At 29.2% G+C, this 22573-nt stretch overlaps 1 protein-coding gene across 1 annotated transcript; it reads right to left on the bottom strand.

The window, feature by feature from the left end:
* Window positions 1–5723: 5723 nt before the first annotated feature.
* LOC132757367 (uncharacterized) lies at window positions 5724–22006 on the bottom strand. Its single transcript, XM_060748662.1, has 5 exons — window positions 21898–22006; window positions 10717–10890; window positions 10266–10396; window positions 6382–6499; window positions 5724–6013 (listed from the first exon to the last, which is right to left on the bottom strand). The coding sequence occupies exons 1-5, from the start codon at window positions 21938–21940 to the stop codon at window positions 5886–5888; spliced, it is 594 nt and encodes a 197-aa protein (XP_060604645.1). The 5' UTR covers window positions 21941–22006; the 3' UTR covers window positions 5724–5885.
* Window positions 22007–22573: the final 567 nt, after the last annotated feature.

Here is a 22573-nt window from a genome sequence, read left to right as displayed (position 1 = left end):
TAAACAGTTCATTGTAGCGCCCATTAGGGGTGAACTACCTTAAATGTATATAGTAAAGACTTAAAAAAAAATTGTGAACATCGAAAAAAGAGAGAGCTTAGATATTTGGCATGAAAAATCTTCTTGTGAATGTCTACCAAGTTTGTTCAAAAACGTACCTTAGGGTCATGATTGAGCAAGCCCCAAGGGGTCATTGATTTTCCTTACATGTATATAGTAACAATCTTCTTGTGACAATGCAAAAACACTATAGATTAGATATTTGGCACGAAACATCTTCTAATGAGTGTCTACCATGCTTGGTCAAATAAATGACCTAGGGTCAAAATTGGCCCCGCCCCAAGGTGTCATTTATTTTCTTTATTATAATTATGTTTATAGTAAATTTTTTAACAAAATCCTCTTGTGTAAAATCCAAAATATGTATGTCTACAATGTTTGTTAAAAAAAAAACCTAGGGTCAAAATTGGCCCCGACCCAGTGGGTCATTGATTTTTCTTATATGTATTATAAATCTGGTATATTTTGCGATGTTTTAATTTAGGGTGATCAAGGGCCCTGTGTGTCTTTTTTTATTTTTGTCGTTTTCGACATTCTTTAGGGATGTTTATTTTCTCTCTATGATCTTTTTTGCAGTCATGGCGAGTACAAGATATTTTCACTAAATGGAACAATGATCTTGACATTTGGTCTGACAATAAGAAGGGGTCATCCAATGTTCATGACCAACCAATCTCACTACTTTGTATGAATACAGCACGCATATCAAGTTGTAAAATACAAACATACGGACGAGTAGCCAGGCACCGTGGCTTAATATCCCCTTAAAAATTTAATTTTACCTTTACCCGGGTTTTGTACGCCAACCGGTAATTTTGGTGTTTTCCTGGTATTCCCTTCCCGGGGGAGAAACACAAAACAAAAACAAAACTTTCATTAAATTTCGTGAAATTTTTCCAAAACCAAAACTTTTACAAGAAATTTTGTATGTAATGGGTTGTTGCAATGATTTTTAAATTATCTTTTTGTGGCCCTTCTTTGCCCCCAAAACAAAAAAAGTAAGTTAGTCCCCCGGATTTTTAAAAGGGGAAGGGCAAGGAAAAAGCTAGTTGCGTAGGGCCCAAAAAAATTAATAAAACAAAAAAAAGAAAAACTTATTTCAAAAAGTCTTTATTTAAATTAAAAATAAAAAAACCTTTTGAAGTATAAGTAGGAAAAATTTTTCCTCGTGAGCATTTTAGAAAATGGGGGGGTTTTTTAAATTGAAAAGAATTTAAAGGTTTTAATAAAATTAGCAAAGAAAACCCTTTACCCCCCAATTTGTGTTTTTTATGATTTTTTCAGGCGGGAAATGTTAAAAGAAAAATTTAAGGGAACCCAAATTTAAAGAGCACAACAAATTTTTTATTTAAATTTTTAAAGGCCTTTGGTTTAAAATTTTAAAACCACTTTAAAAAAGCCCCATAAAATATTACCAAATAAAAAAACACCTAATTTAAATTTTAAAATTTTTTAAAGACATCGTGAATAATGCTACCAATTTTAAAGGGAGCACAAGCCCAATAACAAAGAGCACCCCCAAATTTTTTTTCTAGTAAAAAGAGTTTTCATGAATTAAGTACAAAAGGTTTAAAGCATCATAAAATTAGGGTTCCCAAAAGTTAAACCCCAAAATTTTTCTTTTTTTTAAATTTTTTAAAGGGACAAAAAATTCCCAAATTTTTTTGGGTTTAAGATGAAAACAAAATAGGGGGGTTTAAAAGGTTTTAAAATTGTACTTTTAACGGGCCGGCATAAAACTTTTGGGTTTTAAAAAATTATAACCTAAAAAACCCGGCCGAATAAAAGGGTAATAAATCAAAATAAACTCTATTTTTCAAAAATTTTTTCATATTTTTTTGAATATTTTGTAAAGTCGAACAAACCTTTTTAATTTTTTAATTTCCACGCTCCGAAATACCCTTTTTCCCAGGGTGGGACTTTTTCCCAAGTTCATTAATGAATTTTTTCTTTCGGGATACCCGTAGGAATGGGCCCTGCATTTAGAGGGTTAAAACACGGTTTGATGTCCCCCGGGGCCCAGGGAAATCTAAAATTTTCTTTTAATTTTTAGTATTTTCCAAAATTAAAAATAAAAAATTGTAACTTTTCCCCCCCAAAGAATTTAAATCTTTTCTATCCAAATTTTAAAAGAATTTTTCTTCATTTTTCCCTTATTTTAAACTAAAGGATTATAAAATGATTCAAAAAAAAGGGCTTTTGTTTTTACCCCTAATTTTTGGAACATTTACTTTTTAAGTTTTCTTACCAAATTTTGATTTTTTTCGAAATCTTAAACGGGGGTTTTAACCCGCAATAAGGGGTAGTACTTTGTTTTTTCCAAAAAGGGTTTTATATATTTTTGAATTTTTTTTAGCAAAATTTCATGAACCGGGAAAATTTGAAAAAATAAACTTTTATCAAATCAAAACTTTTGAAAAAGCAAAGGGCCAAATCAAAGGGACGTTTTTTTTGCAATAGGAGAAACCGACACTTTTTTAAATTTACAAAAAGTTTTTAAGATTTTAAATTTTTTTCTGCAACATGGGCAAAAAACTTTAAAATTGATCAAGTAAATGCATAAAAGGAACGAGTGCAGGCCCCGTAAAAATTTTGTTTTCTGGTTTTCACTGGTAAAAATTTAACCAATCTTACTTTTGCAAAAAAAACAAAAAACCCATCTAATACCCACTTTTAAACAATAAAAACTTTTTACATATTTTTATTTACCTTTTAAGGGAAAGTAAAAAGTCTGATTTTTCGAATTTCTTATAAGGAAACAAAAATTTTTAAAATTTTCACGTCCCATGAACGGATTTTTTAATTTGAAGGTTTAAATTAAAAAGGAAAAACCAAAAACGGCGGGCCCCAAAAAGCCTCAAAAAATAATTTTCTTATTTTAAGGGGGCAAAAATTTTTGGAAAAAAAACTTTTTTTTAAAATTTTTCCAAAAATATATTAAAAATCATTTTTATTTTTTATTTTTAGCCGATTCATAAAAAGGGGTTGGGGCCAAGCTTTTTAAATTTTTGGGGGGTTTTTTTTCACAAAGAATTTTTTCGGGAAAAACAGGCTGAGGGGATTGAAATGAATTTCGTACCCCTTTTTTTTGGCCCGACCTACTCAAAGGAATTTAATTCGAAAATTAAAATTATCCCGAAAGGAAAAAACCAATTCAGCCCTTTTAAAGGGCACTTATCCCAAAAGGGGGAAAAATTTTTGCCTTTTTTAAAAAAACAAAATTTTTTAATATAAAATTTAATTTTTTTAAGAGCATTGAAAATATTTAAAATAAAAAAAGAACACTAAATGTAAATTTTTTGAAATAAAATTACCCAACTGTAAAAAAAGAGTATTTAACTACCAAAACCAAAATTTGTATTTTTCAAATCCCAAAAAAAGAAAAAAAAATACATATTGCTCTTTTGATCTAAAAGTAAATTTCGGGAAACCCTTTAATTAGAACCAAAAAAAGGGTTTTTCTAGAAAAAAAAAAAAGCTTTCGGGCCGTAAGCGTTTTTAAATAAAAACCAAAAGTATTTTACCTAAAAATTTTCCAAAAAAATTTTTGATTGGGGAAAGCAATTTTTAAATTTCCTTTTCAGTTTTTTTGGGTTATTAAATTTGCTACAGGCTATATTATTTTTTTAAAAACAATATTTTTTCAAAAGGGTTTAGAAAAAATTTTCTGCAAACCCCTTTCCCCAAAAGTAAATGTAAATTATTTTAAAACTTCCAAATTTAAATTTCAGCATTTAATTTTTGCTACAATTGGGAAAAATCCCTGTTTCAAAAGTAAATTTAAAAATTTGAGGGATTTTTATTTTTTTGATTTTAAAAAAATTTTTAAAATTTTTTTTGGAAATCCAAAAAATTAATTGGTGAAAGGAAAAAGAAAAAAATCTAAAAAAGGGGTTTCCCTGCAAAAGTTTACAGAGTTTGCATTTTTAATTTTAAAAGTTTTTAAAAAAGGGTTTTATCATATCTTCAATAAAAACCAGAGAGTTTTTTAAAAGCCCAATATTTTAAAGGGTTTATTTAAAAATTTTCTAAATTTAAGTATTTAATTTTTAAACCCCAACTTTTATTTAATTTTAGAGATAAGGGTTTTCATTTCAAAATTGTCAATGAAAAATTACGGGTTTATAAGGAAAAAAAAAAAATTAATTTTTTTTAAAGAACTCAGAATAAAAATGAAAAAATTTTTTCTATTTTTTTTTAAAAAAGGAAACAACAAAAAAGGGGCAAATGTGTTTGATTTTTCTATATAAACTAACGTCCACGTCAAAAAGTGTTGTGGGAACATTCCCTTTGAGCAACATTTTTACCTGCCATTTTCCCTTAATACTACTGAAGTCAATGCATTATTTTTTTTTTGGGCAACTAGATGGGAATACCCCCTTATTAACATTATGCAAAAGAATTGGGGGAGGGCACACTGAATTTATTAGTCTTAAATTTGGTAGTGACAAAAAAGCCCCTTTATTCCCAGGGAGAAGGAAGAGAAATACAATGACAAATCCATAGCAAAATAAAGTAAAAAAGGTTTTAATAGAGGGAAAATTTTTTAATTTAAAAATTGCTCATTAAATTTGTTTTTCACACAAACAAACAAAGTGATCTAAATAGTTATCAAATAGATCTAAAAGCTTTATTTGAGCCCAATTCCTTGTGGCATATAAAGAGAAGGTGGTCAAAACCCCACACCTCAACGATTTTGTCCTACATTCTATATAACATATAAATCAGGAGAAATACTTGCTGCATACAGTTTGATTTCTTGATAGAAAAATGATTTGTAAGCATTTGAAACAATTACATGTATTACTAATATTTTATATGCGCACACATTTGAATACATTACACATATTACTGAAAATTAAACCCTACTGTTATGTGAATGCATAGCTATGTCGTGATTGTGCCTATTCAGCTACAAATGATGGCATAGAAAGGCGCAATCATCTACACATGATAGCTTTGTATTACTGGTTCAATGTAATTACAAAGGTCCTAATGATTAGACAAAACTAGTGTCTGCAGCTTGAACATTATTTCATTCGTTAAAATATGTTTGTCAAGTTCATGAATACATTAAGTACTTAATTAATTTAACGGTATGCACAACTTATTCTCATAAGAATACATTAGAACTTACATCAATAAAGATTTTAACATACATTTCAATATAATTGAATAAAAATAAGTGAGGCATGTATCATATAATTAAGGTCAATATTAAATTAGGAGATATAAAATTGATGACACATTGAAGAACTGTCAAATACATTGGTGTAGACTTTTAAGTGTTTCTTGGAAAATCATTGAACACGTTAAATATCCTACTTTGATTGAATCATAGTAGACATGGTACGATATTACATAACAAAAAATAGCCATGTTTAATGTTAATCTTACTGCAATATGGGCGTATGTATACTTACATCCTTATTGCATATAATAGTATCTCTCAAATTATATGTAAAAGTTATGCAACAAGGGCATAAGTAATAAAATTTGCAAATAAAGTGTTTTTTTACATAATTTATTTTAATGTTGTTTTAAGTTATATTTATAAATTATATTTTTATATTACAAAACAAAGTAATGTAATGGGAATATACAAAATGAGATAGTATTTTTGCTCTACTGTAAAATGTTTAAAAATGTATTTACGCCCTTATTGCATTAAGCCATTGATAACAAATAACTTCTGTTGTTATTCATTTAGATAAATTCGAACATAATTGACATAATTCAGTGGCATGTAAATACGCATTCTGTATATTAGGATAAAACTTATTGAAAACTGTCGATTTTAATATTATGTTATAAATCTTTGCTCCTTATATATTACCTTTTGCTTTGCATAAACATTTCTTGTATTGTCGGCATCCGTTCCAAGACGCACTACTTGAGTATTTATGAAACGCCAAGCATTGCACATCATTAGTTCCACCAGATCCAAAAATATCTGAATAAAATGAAAATAAAGCCAGTCAAAGGACCAATACGTTTCTCTAACTTTTTCAAATATATTTGATACAATAATAAGGTCGGATTGTAACATGAATTTCTTTGATTTCACAACTCGAGGTTGCCTAATCATAAGTGAGTAAATCTTTTTAAGTAATTTTTATAGTGTGTAAATAATACGTTTTCAAAATACAAATTATTCTAATCAAAATACTTAATAATGATTTGATTACACACAAAGTTGTTAAATATTTATAATTTTCTATCTTGTTTTATTTATACAATGTGACCATTCAATACTAAAACGCGATAGGTGTCAGTGCGATATTTTAAGGACTTTATTGATACTAATAGAAATAAAACTACCTTTCTTTTCGTATATGGACATTAACTTATCCCCATCACCGGCTACCCAGACAGAATTCTGTAAGTGACAGCCAGTCTTGTGAAGATCTCTGCTAGGTAACATTCTCAGGCAAAGGCACTGAAAATATGAATATACAAGTTAAATATTTATATGCCGGTAGAATTTGTGTTAAAGTCAGTAAATGAAGTTACACAACTTGTGAAATATGTATACAGTATAAATAGTAAGGAATGGCCATATCATATCTAATGCAGGAAAAAGGAATTCTAACTTCCTTTGATCTTGCATAGTTAAGTGTTTTGACGATTATACATGAACATTTTATGTACACGAGGTCACAAAAATTGCACTGTGTGTATATTATGAGCAAAAGTTCGTAGAACACGAATATCCCCCAATTCATACATTCTGTTAGTGACCTTTGATCTACTGATCTTAAAATCAATAGGGGTCATCTGTGAATGATGATCAACATCCCTACCAACTTTATTGATCATAGGACAAAACATACTAAAGCTATGCTTTCTCTGAAAATCGGGACATAAAAATCTCTATAATTCATTAATATTTATACAAAATATATAAATGTAACGTATTTATATTGTACTTTCTTCAAACTGCACTATTAATATTAAAGGCTATTTAAAAACTATATTTGATATTCAATAAGTCACTTTCGTCAGGTTCACAATGAGCGAAAGGAAGATAGATGTTTTAGCTAATGTATAAACATTATACAAATAAATGAAGATTAAAATCATCTTAATGATTTAAAAAAAAATCAACCAAAATTATTTTAATTTTCATAATATACGTCTACAAACTGCAAATTTAATTTAAACGCTACATTTTATAGTTTTACTTTCATTTCCTCTCGCTCACAGTCGTCCGAATAAATCACTTTCGTATTGTTCTCTGTGAACGAAAGGATGATCTCTGAACTTGTATACAGTATAGAAACAATGCAAATAATTTGATATTTAATCATGATCATAATCATTATTTTGGGAAAAAGTATCAATCATTTATGAAAAATACGTCTACAAGCTGCAAAATTATTATAAATTTCAATTATTTAAATACTATATTTAATATTTTATAAGTCACTTTCGTATTTTTCAGTGTGAGCAAAGGAAGATCGCTGAACTTGAATATAAAAATCATACAAATAAATAGAGTATAAATCATCATATTGATTATTTTTGACAATAAACATTATTAATTTCTGATAATATACGTCAACAAACTGCAATATTAGCATAAATTCCAATATAAAAGCCTTTTTGATATCATATAAGCCACTTTCGTTTTTTTTTCAATGTGAGCGAAAGAAATATCTCAGACCTTGTGTATCGCAATTATGCAAGTAAATGGCGATTAAATCAACATTATGATTATTTTTTTATAACATTCATATTTTTTTCATAAGTTACTTTCGCTCACTTTCGCCAAAAAGGTCACTTTCGCATTTTAGGCAAACCCCGGTGCGTGTGTAAACCATGTGGTGTAAATAACGCAATTTCATTGGATGTTGTTTTTCTTTAGCGAGAACTTTAGTCATGTGTCTAAATAAAAGCATTTCATTTTCATTTTAAATTATTTCATCACGTATTTTTTCAAATAATTATTATAATTTAATTATATACAACGGTGGCACAAAGGTGACATGTGTGTGCTTTTATTTATCTCGTACGCACGAGATACTATGTCGTGGCCACGAGTTACTAACTCGTGGCCACGAGAAAGCTAAGACTTGGCCTAAAGATACTATTTCGTGGCCAAGAGGTACTAAGTTGTGGTCACGAGATAGCTAAGTCGTGGCCACGAGATACTATGTCGTGGCCACAAGTTACTAAGTCGTGGCCACGAGATAGGTAAGTCGTGGCCACGAGATACTATGTCGAGGCCACGAGATACTATGTCGAGGCCACGAGTTACTAAGTCGTTGCCACGAGATAATTAAGTCGTGGCCACGAGTCGTGGGAACGAGATAAATTAGTCGTGCGCACGAGATAATTAACCAATCAGAATACACTATACATATTGTGAATTTTTTAAACTTAACAATTTACTTTAACATGCAATATTTATCTTTGAAAATACTGAAGATATTCACTTTGAAATTGTTTTAGGATCATATTAGAAAGTCACCTTTCAAGGCCACTTAGACAATAATTTTGATTATAGTCCTTTGTTGGGACAATTTTGTGATCGAATTGGTCAGTTTGTACGTACTGCGGCCTGTTAACCTTGTAAATATGATAACATAAATAATACGTCCTGGTTTATTTATTTGGAAGGGACATTGCCCATGGACAGTAGATAGCCTATAAGGCTTTTTGAGGTCAAGGTAACCATGACACTTCATGTAAAATCCTTGTCTGATGAATAATTAAGAAGGGATAAGCCATGGTTTATATAACCCAGAAAGATCATTGCACCTGATCAGTAGATGACATCTAATAATTTCGAGGTCATTGGGTCAAAAATCAAGTAAATAAGTTGTATAAATGGCACTTTTACAGGCTGGTGAAGTAGGGGCATCATTGTACAATAGCACATGTCAAGTTAATTAGGGAAATTCATGTAAATGGTGTAATCTGATTGGTCATTTATCTCGTGGCGACGACTTAGTAATTCGTGACCACGACATAGTATCTCGTGGCCACGACTTAGCTATCTCGTGGCCACGACATAGTTAATCCCCACGATATAGTATTTCGTGGCCACGATCTAGCTATCTCGTGGCCACGACTTAGTAACTCGTGGCCACGACATAGTATCTCGTGCGCACGAGATAAATAAAAAAAACACATGTCACCTTTGTGCCACCGTAATATACTAATATTCCTTCATGTTTAAAAAAAACAAAAACAAAACATTTAAAAGACTCATTCACGCAACATTAGGCCAAAACAAAATGATCTTGCGGTTCCGGTAACCTGACCGACCCTGTATTTCCGCACCAAACCTAGAACATTTCATTGCAAAAATGAAGTATCCTATAGTGTATATATCTCACATACAGTTAAATTTTGATAAAATACTGATAAAAAAATGTTTTTCCGACCTACCTTCACGATTATTTTTCAGCATGTTACCAGAGCCTCAAGATCATTTTGTTTTGGCCTTATGACGTCAAACACACAAGCTTATTTTTCCCCATTGAATTTTTATCTTATATATACCATATTACACGCCTCGAGGCCGCGTGTAATGAAACGATATGACGTAAAGGATACAATTTCATAATATCTTAAAAATAGAATGAATACCAAAGTTTTCTTAAGCCATTGCCAGGGGGCTTGGCGGTGGCTAATTGTCAGTAAAATTGAGTCTGCAACAGTCGATACAGTACAGTACTATTTTAGAACAATTCGGCATGGGAAGGAACATCAAAAGCAATTTTAATGAAAAAGGTAAAAGTAATCTCCAATTCATGCCCAAAACGGGAAGAAAGAAAATGTTCAAGAATCAAAAATTAAATTCTATAAAGTCTGTTCTTTACATAAGTCATACCTCTCATAAATTTAGAACCTGACGAAGAGAGGTATTCAATACTAAACACGAAACATATTTTAATCAATGGCCCTAAAGGATCGAAAACTATTAAAAGTTTAGGCTGCCAATGCACTCACCGTCAAGTCACTTAAGTATAATAAAAATGAAAAAATCATGTTCATGAGAAATACTGAAAAGCTTAACTTCTCTCATGCAAAATGTTCAAGTGAACTTAAATACTCCACTCTTAAAATACTGGAATGATTTTTTCCGAATAACAGAATAATACATTAGTGTCCTTATATATTCCAATGCACTCTGATCAATTTACATATTTCTAATAAGAAACGTTTATGTGTCAATGATATGCAACATTCTTTACCTTGTCACGGCTTAATCCGACAATTGATCGTGCCATTTTCATTCTTTTGCAAAATGTTAAACATAAGCCGGGAGAATTTTTGTGTATAGAGGAAAAGGTAACGTGAGGATGTCCATCTATAGACGTGCAACCTAGATAAGAAATGTTTTACATGTAAAACTCAAGATATCAACTGAATTTATCCTACTAAGGTGTCTATCTCCTGCTAGATTTGCTTTGGCAATACAAATCATGCCAAGGATAAAAAAGATCATATCCAATGTAACTAAGCTTTAACTCCTCTTAAAACTTCGCATATTATTATTTACTATCTCAGATTATTTTAATAAATTAACCATTACTCCTATTATAACTGTAAAATAGTCGATTTATTTAGAACTATCATTTTGCTAGGCAAAAAAATGAAATGAGTAAGATTAACATTGACACGAGTAAATATGACAGAACTTACCAACATATGCAAATGCAGTATTCATTTGAAAATATCCTACCCAAGTTTCTCCTCCATCTTCCAGTAGGTTTGTGAAACTTTTTAAAGAAAATATATCTGGAGTAGCAAATTTCTGGATTTTAGCAGCTTCTAACCACGAGATCCGTCCTTCGGATAAAATGTATCCGAAAGAATCTGCAATCACAGATGATTAAAATCACAGAATGAATGCAATAAGGTAGACAAATGAAATAAATGTATTGCTGTTGCATGTATGAACATATGCGTAGAAAACTCAATGACAGGCTGATTAAAAACTGTATTTGATTGTGAAAAAAATGAATTCTTTGTTTATGTTTTCCTAGTATCTTGTGTCAGGAATACAATATTGACATGATACCAAATAGGCCTATTAGCTCAGTGATTGAACAAGAATGACTGAAACGTAAACTGCAATTTTCAAGGGCGTATTTAAATTAACCAATGTTAAAGTAGAATTATATATAACACAACCGTTAAAATATTGAATATGTACTTAATTTTACGTTACTGTAACATAAAAAGTCCTCAACTGATATATGAACAATTTGAATTAAACATGTTTGAACCCTAGAATAAGATATCAAACTATATCTAAGTGTATATTTAAGTCCTTAGCCCAAGAAACTAGAATTGAGAAACATCAACACTAATTGGCCTTGTTGGACTGACATAGATTCTGTTAGAGGAGAAAATAAAAAAAGACAGGGATACCAATAACCTCAAAAGATAAAATCCCTTAAAGCATAATCGTCTCTCTAAGGACCAGCACCATAAGACAGGTACTAAAGTCACTGTATACTTTTATTATTGTGTTCCCTATTGCTGAAACAAAACGGGAATATTAATATACACTTCTAATATACACGTTACATCAGAACTTTAACATACAACATGTATAAATTATTTTCATCACTTTATTATTTCCTACTGAATCTTATTCAAACGTTTTAAAATATATATTCATGTCTAAAGAACAGTCTTATCTATAAAAGTTGGTAATTAAGAAAGGGCCTTTCCAATTAAATCTTTACTCCATCAAAATCTCCGGGTCAGGCACGATTCCATCGGGGTAACTAGGTAACTAGAAAATCAATAAGCTTATCTAACTTAGATTTATTTTATTTAATGCAAGAGTAGATTTATTAAGTTATAATAAAATTGTTACTTCATTTTCTTATATGTGTTTATATTATTAATTGTTTTACCAATGTATAGTGTTATAGACACATGCTGTATTATGCTGACTGTATAATTCAATTGCATTTCATTCAATTTTAAATGTCTTATTCTTATTACAAGATATTCTATTTCATTATTTTCTTTTATTCTTTCACAAAAATGTTTTGCTGCATGCCAACACATGATAATGAAAGAGAAGACCCTACGGCGGACGTACCGACTGTTGATATATGAAAATAATATGCATTTAGCAAACTAGAAACATAAGTTTTAATAAAACAAGAAATGCACAAATGGATTTCAATTCACAAAACATTTATTAACGATTGAATTGTTCAACCGGTGCTTGTTATTTTATCACTTTTTCTTACTATCATATCAAAACCGAGATTTATTTTTTAGTTGTCTATTAGGAATATTATAATACCAAAGGGAAGGTTTTGTTCTGATGTTAATTTTTACCTCTTATTTATGGCCAAGAATGTCTATCTAGAAGGGACCTTACTAGTTTCATTGTGATATGAATTACGTTGTGGTTAACACATTCACGCTATCAATACCCGAGTGATAAGAAAATGTCAAACATAAAGTGAATTAAGATGAAAGGAAGACGAAGAAAATCATTTAAACCAAAGAATAATAATGGCCACAGTTTGGTATACATGCTGTTTTGTTTATCATTTTAAAGATGTGTAATAAATATATGTCTGTAAAGCATATGTAAAGCATAAATGAATAATATTTGTTTTTATTTTTTTTTCAGAAAAAAAATTCTACAACGAATACTTTTTTGCTTTACTATGTATAAAACCAATTACGAACTATTTAAAATTTAGGATTATTTTTCGGTAATTTTTTGTACCCTGCAGCCATGTGCTACGAAAGGAAATTAATATGATACCTTTCTATTCATTCTACTGATATTTGACTAGAACTATCGCTGAATGCGATTCATACCCCACCAATGTCCTTGACAGGAGATGACTTGGAAAGGTGGTTAAAGGAATAACTTAAGTGGCACAAATACATATGCATAAAAAGAAATTATCTCTGGTGAAAAAACGACAAATTTTACAGGTAATAGTATAAATATATATTTGTCAAATCATGTTCGAAACATTTACAAATAACCTTTCATTTTCCAAATGTACTAACACAAAGAAAAGCAGTGAAGTTAAGAAAATAGCATAATTATGTCAAAATGTAATTAGAGTGGAAAAACTTTGCATACTGAGCTTACTTGTGACTCTTCATATATTATATAGTTTCAAGTCATATATTATATAGTTTCAAGTGAATATCTGTTCTAGTTTCAGAAACATTTAAGTATTAATGGTTATATCAGAAAAGTTTCTAAGCCTAAAAGGGGCATAACTTGTGCCATAATTCAATGGAGCTTGCTTGTAACCATTTATTTAAATTTTAAATTTAAGTAGATATCTGTTCTGGTTTAAGAAATATTATAGTAAATAAATTTAAAGACATAAAAATGGACTTAACTTTGTAAAAATACAATACAAAGTTATCCCCCCCTTTTTTAGTTATGAAACTTGACCTGCGACACTTCGTATACATATTTGAAGTTTCAAATGGTTATCTGTTCTAGTTTTAGAAATATTCAACGTGTTAAAATGTCAGAACATACTATACGTTTATGTAATTACAAAACAGAGTGTTAAAAAGTAAATACCTTTTTTGTCCTTGCAAATATCTAATTTCTTCTTTTTTAATTTGCAATATTATTATGTGTTAAACATCTATATATATTCTCCCCATGTATAGCACACTACTATTTATAAACACACACACAAGATATATGTAATGTATATAAACCTCCACGTGGTATCTATTTTTAACGAAGAGAAAACCAAAATTTGACATGATACTGTCTATATTTAGAAAGTTATTTATATCGTGTGTATAGTGCATTTGTAAATATTTTGCTATGTTTTGAACACATAATTTATAATGTTAGATAATATTGTTTGCTTAGATCTACATGTAAGTTTAAATGATCCTATGTATGTGAAATTTGTTTACCATGTTTTATACATGTACATTGTTATTGTCGCTGAATGGGTATTTGTAGTATTTTGGGCGTATTTTTTTTTTGTTTTTTGTTTTTTTGTTTTGTTTTTTTTTTGTTTTGACTTTTGTACATGTATGTAAAAAGATATTTGTAGTTATATTTGTTATGTCCGTTCGTTTGTTTGTTTGTAAGTTTGTATAAAGATTCTTTTTTAAATGAAACTTGAAACTATTTTCTCCGTCATCTCAATAATATAATAAGAAATGCCACCTAGTAATAGTTTATATAACGGCCGTAAAATTTTAAGTTATTTATTTTATTTATGTTGTTTAAAAGACAATTGTGTTTTTCTTTTACCCAATAGGTGATGATTTAACCAAATACGCTCAGAATTGTCAAGGGCTGGGAAATACTAAGAAACAACGCGATGATTTTCATTATCTTAGGAAAAAAGATTATTATATTATATGTCTGCAGGATGTTCACATTGAAGAAAAGTTATGTTCCTTTGTTAAAAATGAATGGGGATATGATGCCTATTTTAGCCCAAATAAACGTAATAGTAGAGAGGTAATGGTTTTGTTTAGAAATAATTTTGAGCAAAAAGTAGAAAATGTATACAGTGACGAAATGGAAGTTATCTTATTCTTGATATGTTAATGCCGAACTTCAGACTTACTCTCGTTAATTTATATTGTCCAAATGATGATAAACCGGCTTTTTATGAAAAAATTAAACACAAAATATTTGAAATTGGTATTGATAACGTGATAATCTGCGGAGATTGGAATCTTGTTATTAATCCCTCAGTAGATCATGAAAATTACACAAATATTAATAACCTTCGAGCAAGACAGAGTATTTTAGAGCTAATGAACATATAATTATGTAGACGTATGGCGTGTTTTAAATTTTGGAATAAAAGGGAATATAACTTGGAAAAGAAAATCCCGACAAAGAAAGCAAGCACGGTAAGATTTGTTTTCTTGTAAATGAGGATATGATGAATTATATAACTAACTGAAAAATAACTACAGGTTGTAGAACAGACCATTTAGGTGTTTTGTTAACAATTAAATTATTTGAAAATGAAAGGGTAAAAGGCTATTGGAAATTTGATTGTTCTCTTTTGACCGAAAACTCATATATCGATCTAGTTAAGAATACATTACATACTTTAGTGGATTTACATAAAACAGAAAATAACACTGAATATAATTATACAGATCCAGATTTAAATATTAACCCCCAACTTTTTTATGAAATATTTTTGGTCGTTCTTAGAGGCGAAACAATAAAATAAAGTGCAGAAAAGAAAACGATTAGAAAAACTAGAAAAAGATTTAGAAACATATATTCAAGCATTAGAAAAACAAATATCCGAAAATCGCAATTCTTCGAGTGAGGAAACTTGTGCGGCACTTAATGAAATAAAAATCTCAGTTAGAAGCGTTACGGAAATCAAAGTTAGAAGGAGTGATATTAAGATCGAAATACCGTTATGAAAATTTAGGAGAAAAACCTAGTAGTTATTTTTTAAATCTTGAAAATAGAAATTTTACAAATAAATTAATAACAAAACTGATTATGGAAAACAATAAAGAAATAAGAAAAACGAAATATATACTCGATTTTCAAAAAGATAATTACGAAAAATGATATACAGAAAATTCAAATATAATAGATGAAGCTCCTATAAAAGACATTATAGGGGAAAATGAAAATAAATTAAGTGAACTTGATACTCAAATGTTAGAGGGCGAATTGACAATTGATGAGTTAATTATTGCTTTCAGCAACATAAAAAATGGTAAAATGTCCAGGTTTAGACGGCTATACTGTTGTTTTTTTAATTTTTTCTGGAGAGATCTCTCAATTTTTTGTATAAAAACTCTTAACTTTGGCTACTTTAATGATAGTTTATCTGTCACTCAGAAGCAAGGAGTTATAACGTGTCTGCCTAAACCGAATTAAAGTAGATTTTTATGAAGAATTGGCGCCAAATAACACTTTTAAATGTAATGTATAAAATGGCTTCTGCTGCTTTAGCAAACAGACTGAAAAGAGTTTTAAACAACATTATTTGCCAAGATCAAAAAGGTTTTATCTCAGAAGGGTGTATAAGTGAAAATATCAGATTGATATAATAAATTATGATATTCCTTTTGAAACAAAAAAAACGATATACCAGGTCTTCAACTATCTATAGATTTTCAGCAAGCATTCGATTCAGTTTCTTGGAAATTTATTCAGAAAACTTTAGATTATTTTAATGTTGGCCCCTCTTTAAGAAAATGGATAAATCTATTCCAAAATGGGTCAGAAACCTGTATCATACAAAATTGTCATTTATCACATTTCTTTAAAGTTAAGCGTGGTTGTAGACAGGGAGATCCAATTTCATCTTATATCTTTATCTTCTGTGCGGAAGTTTTGGGTTCAATGATTAGAAAAAATAATAATATTATTGACAATAAAGAATTTAAGTTAAGTCAGTATATATATGCAGATGACACACAGCTGTTTTACTCTGCGCGTTTTCTTTTGTTTAATTCCAGTATACTGTTTAGATGGAATCGAGAAATCATTAGAAAATTGCCTAAACACGCTTGATAAATTTTTATTCCTATTTCTGGTTTAAAGATAAATACCTGAAAAAACAAGGGCATTTTGGATAGGGTCGAGAAGAATTTAAAATACTTAATTAATGTCAACGATTGAATTAGACTGGTCTAAATCTCCATAAAGTAATAAGGAGTAATATTTTCCGCAGACGTTGAGGACATTTTGGGACTTAAAACGGACTATGAAATTCTCTAATAAATGTGAAAAATTATTAATGTATGGTTCCTAACGCGTAAATTTTAAAAACGTCTTTTTGGATGAGTCCCAATTTAATAAAATATATGATTATTTCAAAAATTTGTACATTTGCTTATGTCATTGCCAAATCCTTCATAAGATTTTAATTAAACAAATAGAAAGATTATTATATTCGGTTTTTATGGAAAAAGGTTCAGATAAAATTAAAAAGATCAGTTATAGATAAAAAATATAGAGGCCGGGGGTATTAAAATGTTAAATGTTAAGAAGCCTTTATGAACAGTTTAAAGTTAAGTTGGATCAAACGTCTATTGAACGAAAATGGCGAATCTTGGGTTACCTCTCTCGTTTGAATAATAACCAAAGAAGTGGTAAAACTTGGTCCCTGGTTTATGCATCAGTTATATTCTGAAGAACTTTCCAAATATTTTCTGGAAACAAGTGTTGAAAACATGGACTAGTTTTTGCAAAAAAGTGAACATTGAAAGTATCGAAGATATATTATATTCAAATATTTATGGTTTAAACACTAAGATTTTCGTAACACTAATTTATTTTTTAACAATTGGATACATCATAAAATAATATATATTATTGATTTATATGTCAATTACGGTAATATTTACAGTATTCAAAAATTAAAAGATATATATAAGGTAAGAGGCACATTTTAGATATTCAACAAGTCACTGATACCATCCTTTTTATGGAAAGAGTAGATTAGGAACAGTAAAGATAAATTATTTTATACAAGCAGAACATTTCATTAAATCCGTATCGTAAATGTGTTATACATAATAGTAAGGGTTGCAGATTCTTTTATGATTTTCTTATTGGCGCTGACAATTTAGTTGTTCCTAACAACTGGATAAATTCTGTAGTACCACACACAGAAGGAGTTTTTAAATTATTGTACAGCCTTAAATACTGTGAAAGAAATAAAGTGAAAAGATTTTCAGTATAAGATTAATAAAAAAATTCTTGTGACAAATACATTTTTTACATCGAATAGATATTAGAGATAATGATTTATGCTCATATTGTAACATTGATAGAGAAATGATTGAACATTTATTCTATCAATGCCCGTATTTTTAGAATTGCAAGACTGGCTTAGAGATAAGTGTTTCGTCGAATTTGATATTTCTGACATGAAAGGCATACTGTTCTCGTATTATGGAAAACATTCTATTTTGAATTTTGTAACATTATTAGCAAAATACTATATTTATAAAACAAAATTTAGAGAAAACTGTCAAAATAACTTAAATATAAATATGTTTTTAATATACTTAAAAATAAAATTAAAAAATCAAGAATATATAACTTTTTAAATGGAGATGCTATTTCTTTTCATAATTTGAGGCAAAATTTTATTCAAAAATTATCCCTTGATGATGAGTAACCTTATATTTTATATCAGAATACCGAAAAGGAAATTATAGCAACATAAAAGATTTTTAAAATATAATCAAACAACTAAAATGAGAAACGTACATACAAGCCTCTATACGAAGAATGTTGTTGTTGTTTTTTTGTTTTCAATGCGAATTTATTTTAATATATATCTTTTCTCATATATAAGTAAAAAAATATACTTATGTGTAATTGATTATATTTATTATATCTATTAATCTTGTTGCATTATTATGTAGCATTTCATACTTTTATAGCCCATGAATAATTATAATTTACAATTTACATAATTATGTTGTTCTTGTCATATTGTGTATATATATATTGTTTGTTAGAAAACTTGTACGTTGAAATAGCAGTTAGATCCCCGACCCTATTTTACCTTTGACAGGGACAATAAACGAAGTAACCTGTTGGACTTCAAAAAAAAAAATTCAGAACATTTTCCAAGTCAATTTTTGACCTTCAAGTGTTGCCTTGACCTTAAGCTGGCACAAGGGTAAGAGATAGGTTCTGCACATTGCCCAGTTGGGGTGAACATTTGAGTCAAGTTTGAAGAAAATCCTTCCATTAGTATAGAATTTATAAAGAGGACACGACATATTGTCTAGTATTGATTGTATGTTAATTTAAATACTTAAAAGGGGCATACCTTTGTCAAAATGCAATGTACAGTTATGAAACATCACCTGCATATCTTACTTGTGACACCTCATATATATTTTAAGTTTCAAGCAAATACATGTGCTAGTTTCAGAAATATTCAAGAACATGTGAAAATTTCAGAATATTTTGTAAGTAAATTTTTGACCTTCAAGTGTAACCTTGACCTTAAGCCGGCACAAAGGTCACATGGGTTCTGCACATAACCTTAATGAGGTGAACAAATGAGTAAAGTTTGAAGAATTTTTTTTCACAAGTATAGGATTTATAGAGCTGACACGACATATTGTCTAATATTTGATTGTATGTAAATTTGAAGACTTAAAACGACTTAAAAAGGGGCATAACTTTGTCCAAATGCAATACAGAGTTATGAAACTTGACTTGCATATCTTAATTGTGACACTTCATATATATTGTAAGTTTCAAGCAAATACCTTTTCTAGTTTCAGAAATATTCAAATACATGTTAAATTTAAGAATATTTTCTAAGTCAATTTTTGACCTTCAATTAGCTGGCAAAAGGGTAACATAGGTTCTGCACATTCCCCTGTTAAGGTGAACATTTGAGCCAAGTTTGATGAAAATCTGTCAATTAGTTTAGAACTTACACAGCGGGCACACTGTCTAATAGTTGATTATTTGACCTTCAATTGTGACCTTGAATTTGAGCTGACACATAGGCAACATGGGTTCTGCACATCCTCTTGTTAAGGTGAACATTTGAGCCAAGTTTGAAGAAACTCCTTCAATTGGTATAGGTTTTATTGAGCGGACACGATAATGGAGACGGCCGACCGACCGACATAGCGAATCAATTTTAGCCCCCCCCACACACACATTTTGTGGTGGGGTATAAGCCAGTACTAAGAAAAAACACGGCAGAAATATGATAGTTTCCCTTCAAGTGACACTATATCAAACACATTGTTACTGTTGACTATACAGGTAGAAATTAAAATAACTTTACCTTCCGCCATAATTGTTTTCAACATTAATATTCTTCGTAATATGTCGGTTACGTTAAATTGATAAGAGTAGGGCAGTTTTATTTTCATATTTTAGGCAGTTTGAATTGTATATATTTTTATTTTCATCATCAATTACTGGTCGGTTTAAAATTTCAAAAATCAATCTTTTTCTTAATGTATGACTAATTCAGCTCGGCTTAACTATGACATAATCTCACTCTAACAAAGAAACAATTAAGTGAAATGCATTAAGTGTTATAAAGCAACACAAATTAAACAACAAAAGAACGTACTTGTGTTCTCGTTATTTTATCGCAATTATTTAAAATCAAAATATTTTATGTATATTATTTTTCCTAGTCATATAAAGTACCGGAGTACTTCTTATGTGAAGATATCTTTGTTCTCATTCAAATTCATACATGATAAATCATCTGTTAAGAAAGATGGCCTCAAATGGGAAATTTTATAAAGGAAAAGAAGAAAAAAAAAATAACTGGTATGAGAATCTTTTTAAACTTTGCATAATTCAAGGGGAGCATGATTAAAAAACAAATTGATACACACATATTTGGGGATCAGCGTCCTACTTTTTCAGTTATTTGTCTCTGAAAGCGTTTGTTGCTCTTTTACGACACTTTTAGAAACAGATTACTTAAATTCAAGGGTACTTTATTTTATTTTCGATTATGTTTGTTACAACAATTTTAGTCATTATGCATAGTTTTAAACAGTTCTTGTAAAATATGTTTTTCTGTGCTTCAAGAGTAAACAAATATACTGCATATTTCTTCAAAAATAAAAATGGACATAAAACGAAGATATTTCCCGTATGCAACTCAAGACCAAATTCGTCGCATAGAATTACCATGAAAGGGAATAAACTTACAAAGAAAAATGATAATCAAAGCATATGATTCTTGGCATATTGTTTAGTTATCAATTTCCTTTTATGCCTCTGTAAAAATTGCTTAAACGGCCTATTACTTTAAAACCTTTGTCGAACAAAACAAAGTAATTCACGTGTACAAAAGTTATTCAAGTCATTTTTTTCTGTAAAATTTTAACTGCGTATGAAATGGAGAACTAAGTGTCTAATACAGTATGTTTACCAACTTAGATAAGATTAAAATGAGCACATATGAAAAACAAGATTTAAATTTAAGTTCGAATGTCGACGGAAGTGATTATTAACCTTAAAGAACATATTACTTAAATAAATATGAACTATTTATTGATTGCTAAGCAGCTTAATACATAAAGTAAAACTTTTAAAATTATAATGAGATGGAAAAATCTTACGGTTAAAATTTCTAGAATTTTATGACAGTTTTGTGCTGAGCTCTTTGTCTGAGATCTCATTGAACCTGACAAAACAGTAAATATTAATTTGTATAATTGATAAAAAAAAAACCTTTCATTTCACAACTGCTATATTGGCAAATTACGTATTCACAATTTATCGACGCAACTTGTAAATTTATTACTAATGTACAAATACTTCATATCAATACTTCATCCTTTGTCCATTTCCCTATCTATTTAAGTGTTCACGTTTTAAGATACCCGTTAAATTGTTAAAGCAGGTATGATAAAAAGGCAAATCAGTAAAACTATGAAACCTAGATTTCAAGATATACGGATTACTTGTAACAGATAAAAAATATCAACTGGATGAAGAGGGATCCATTTACGTAATATAACCCCAAGTAACGTCTATCAAGACAGACAAGATCACCGAGCAGAAACAATTAAAACGTCGCCACTATTGAATAAAGTAACCGTACTTTTTAGTTCCCAGTCGGTCGATTAAATACAAAATGTAAAAAATGTAAATGTAAATATAAAATAAGAAATAACATTTCATGAAAAATTCATGACAAGCTCATAAGATATAATCAGATTTAAGTAAAATATTAAAGAAAAAAATGAAAATGATATTATATTTTATTCAAAAATATGAAGTATAAATTTGGTATAGAGTATATGTCAAATTATTGAAATATCAGTATTTTAAAAGATAATCATTTAAGTTAAACCGTAATTACAAGATTATTACATTTGATTAAATCTTATTACCTTGAAGAAAGCTAGTCCATATAAAAATTATAAAAAGAATCATTTCTGCGGCATTTTAAAACACAACTCAATTATACAGCAACCGGGTTCTTCCTGGTCACACGATAAGAGAAAGATAATCTGAATATGTATAATTGTAAACACGGAAGTTATAGATACATATTGATATTTGATAAATTGAAGAGTTGAAACACACAACTGACTTTGTTTTTAAAATGTAGCTTGAACCCGCTTATTATTTTAAAAGTTTTTTTGTTTTGTAACAAACAAGAAGTGAAGTTTTATTTGCATTCAGATATTATTAATTAGTTTCCAATTTTTGAACGTTTCTAGGAATTTAAATAAAGTCATTGAAATCTTAATAATTGTTTACATTTTCCATGAAATTAACAAGTAGCGTCATTACGTCTCATCGCGTTACACTTTGCTTAAGATATTGTTGTTAACAATAAATACATATTTTTATAAATTGTTATTTGTTGAACTATATAACTGTTAAACTTGAAAGAAAGTCATGCCAAAAACCCACACATTTGAAATGCATAGTTTCGGAAAGATGTATGTTTATTAAGATGCTCAGTGAAGAATCCCCTCGTAAGAATGTCCGCATTTTACAAATCATTTATCTTGTAAACAAATAAAAATATATATTCAACACAAATACGCCGTATGAAAA

The sequence above is a fragment of the Ruditapes philippinarum genome, unplaced genomic scaffold (assembly GCF_026571515.1).
Source record: "Ruditapes philippinarum isolate M1 unplaced genomic scaffold, ASM2657151v2 ctg15922_1_1_1_1, whole genome shotgun sequence".
NCBI lineage: Eukaryota > Metazoa > Mollusca > Bivalvia > Venerida > Veneridae > Ruditapes > Ruditapes philippinarum.
Note: the sequence above shows the minus strand (reverse complement) of the source record. Positions and strands in the feature narration are given on the sequence as shown.

What these genes read in the sequence shown, in the direction of transcription:
- LOC132757367 (XM_060748662.1), bottom strand. Translation starts at nt 21,940, where the DNA reads ATGATTCTTTTTATAATTTTTATATGGACTAGCTTTCTTCAAG. An exon ending in ATGGACTAGCTTTCTTCAAG is followed by an intron (nt 10,891 to 21,897) that starts GTAATAAGATTT and finishes CTGTGATTGCAG; the next exon opens with ATTCTTTCGGATACATTTTA. An exon ending in GTCCATATACGAAAAGAAAG is followed by an intron (nt 6,014 to 6,381) that starts GTAGTTTTATTT and finishes CATTTTATTCAG; the next exon opens with ATATTTTTGGATCTGGTGGA.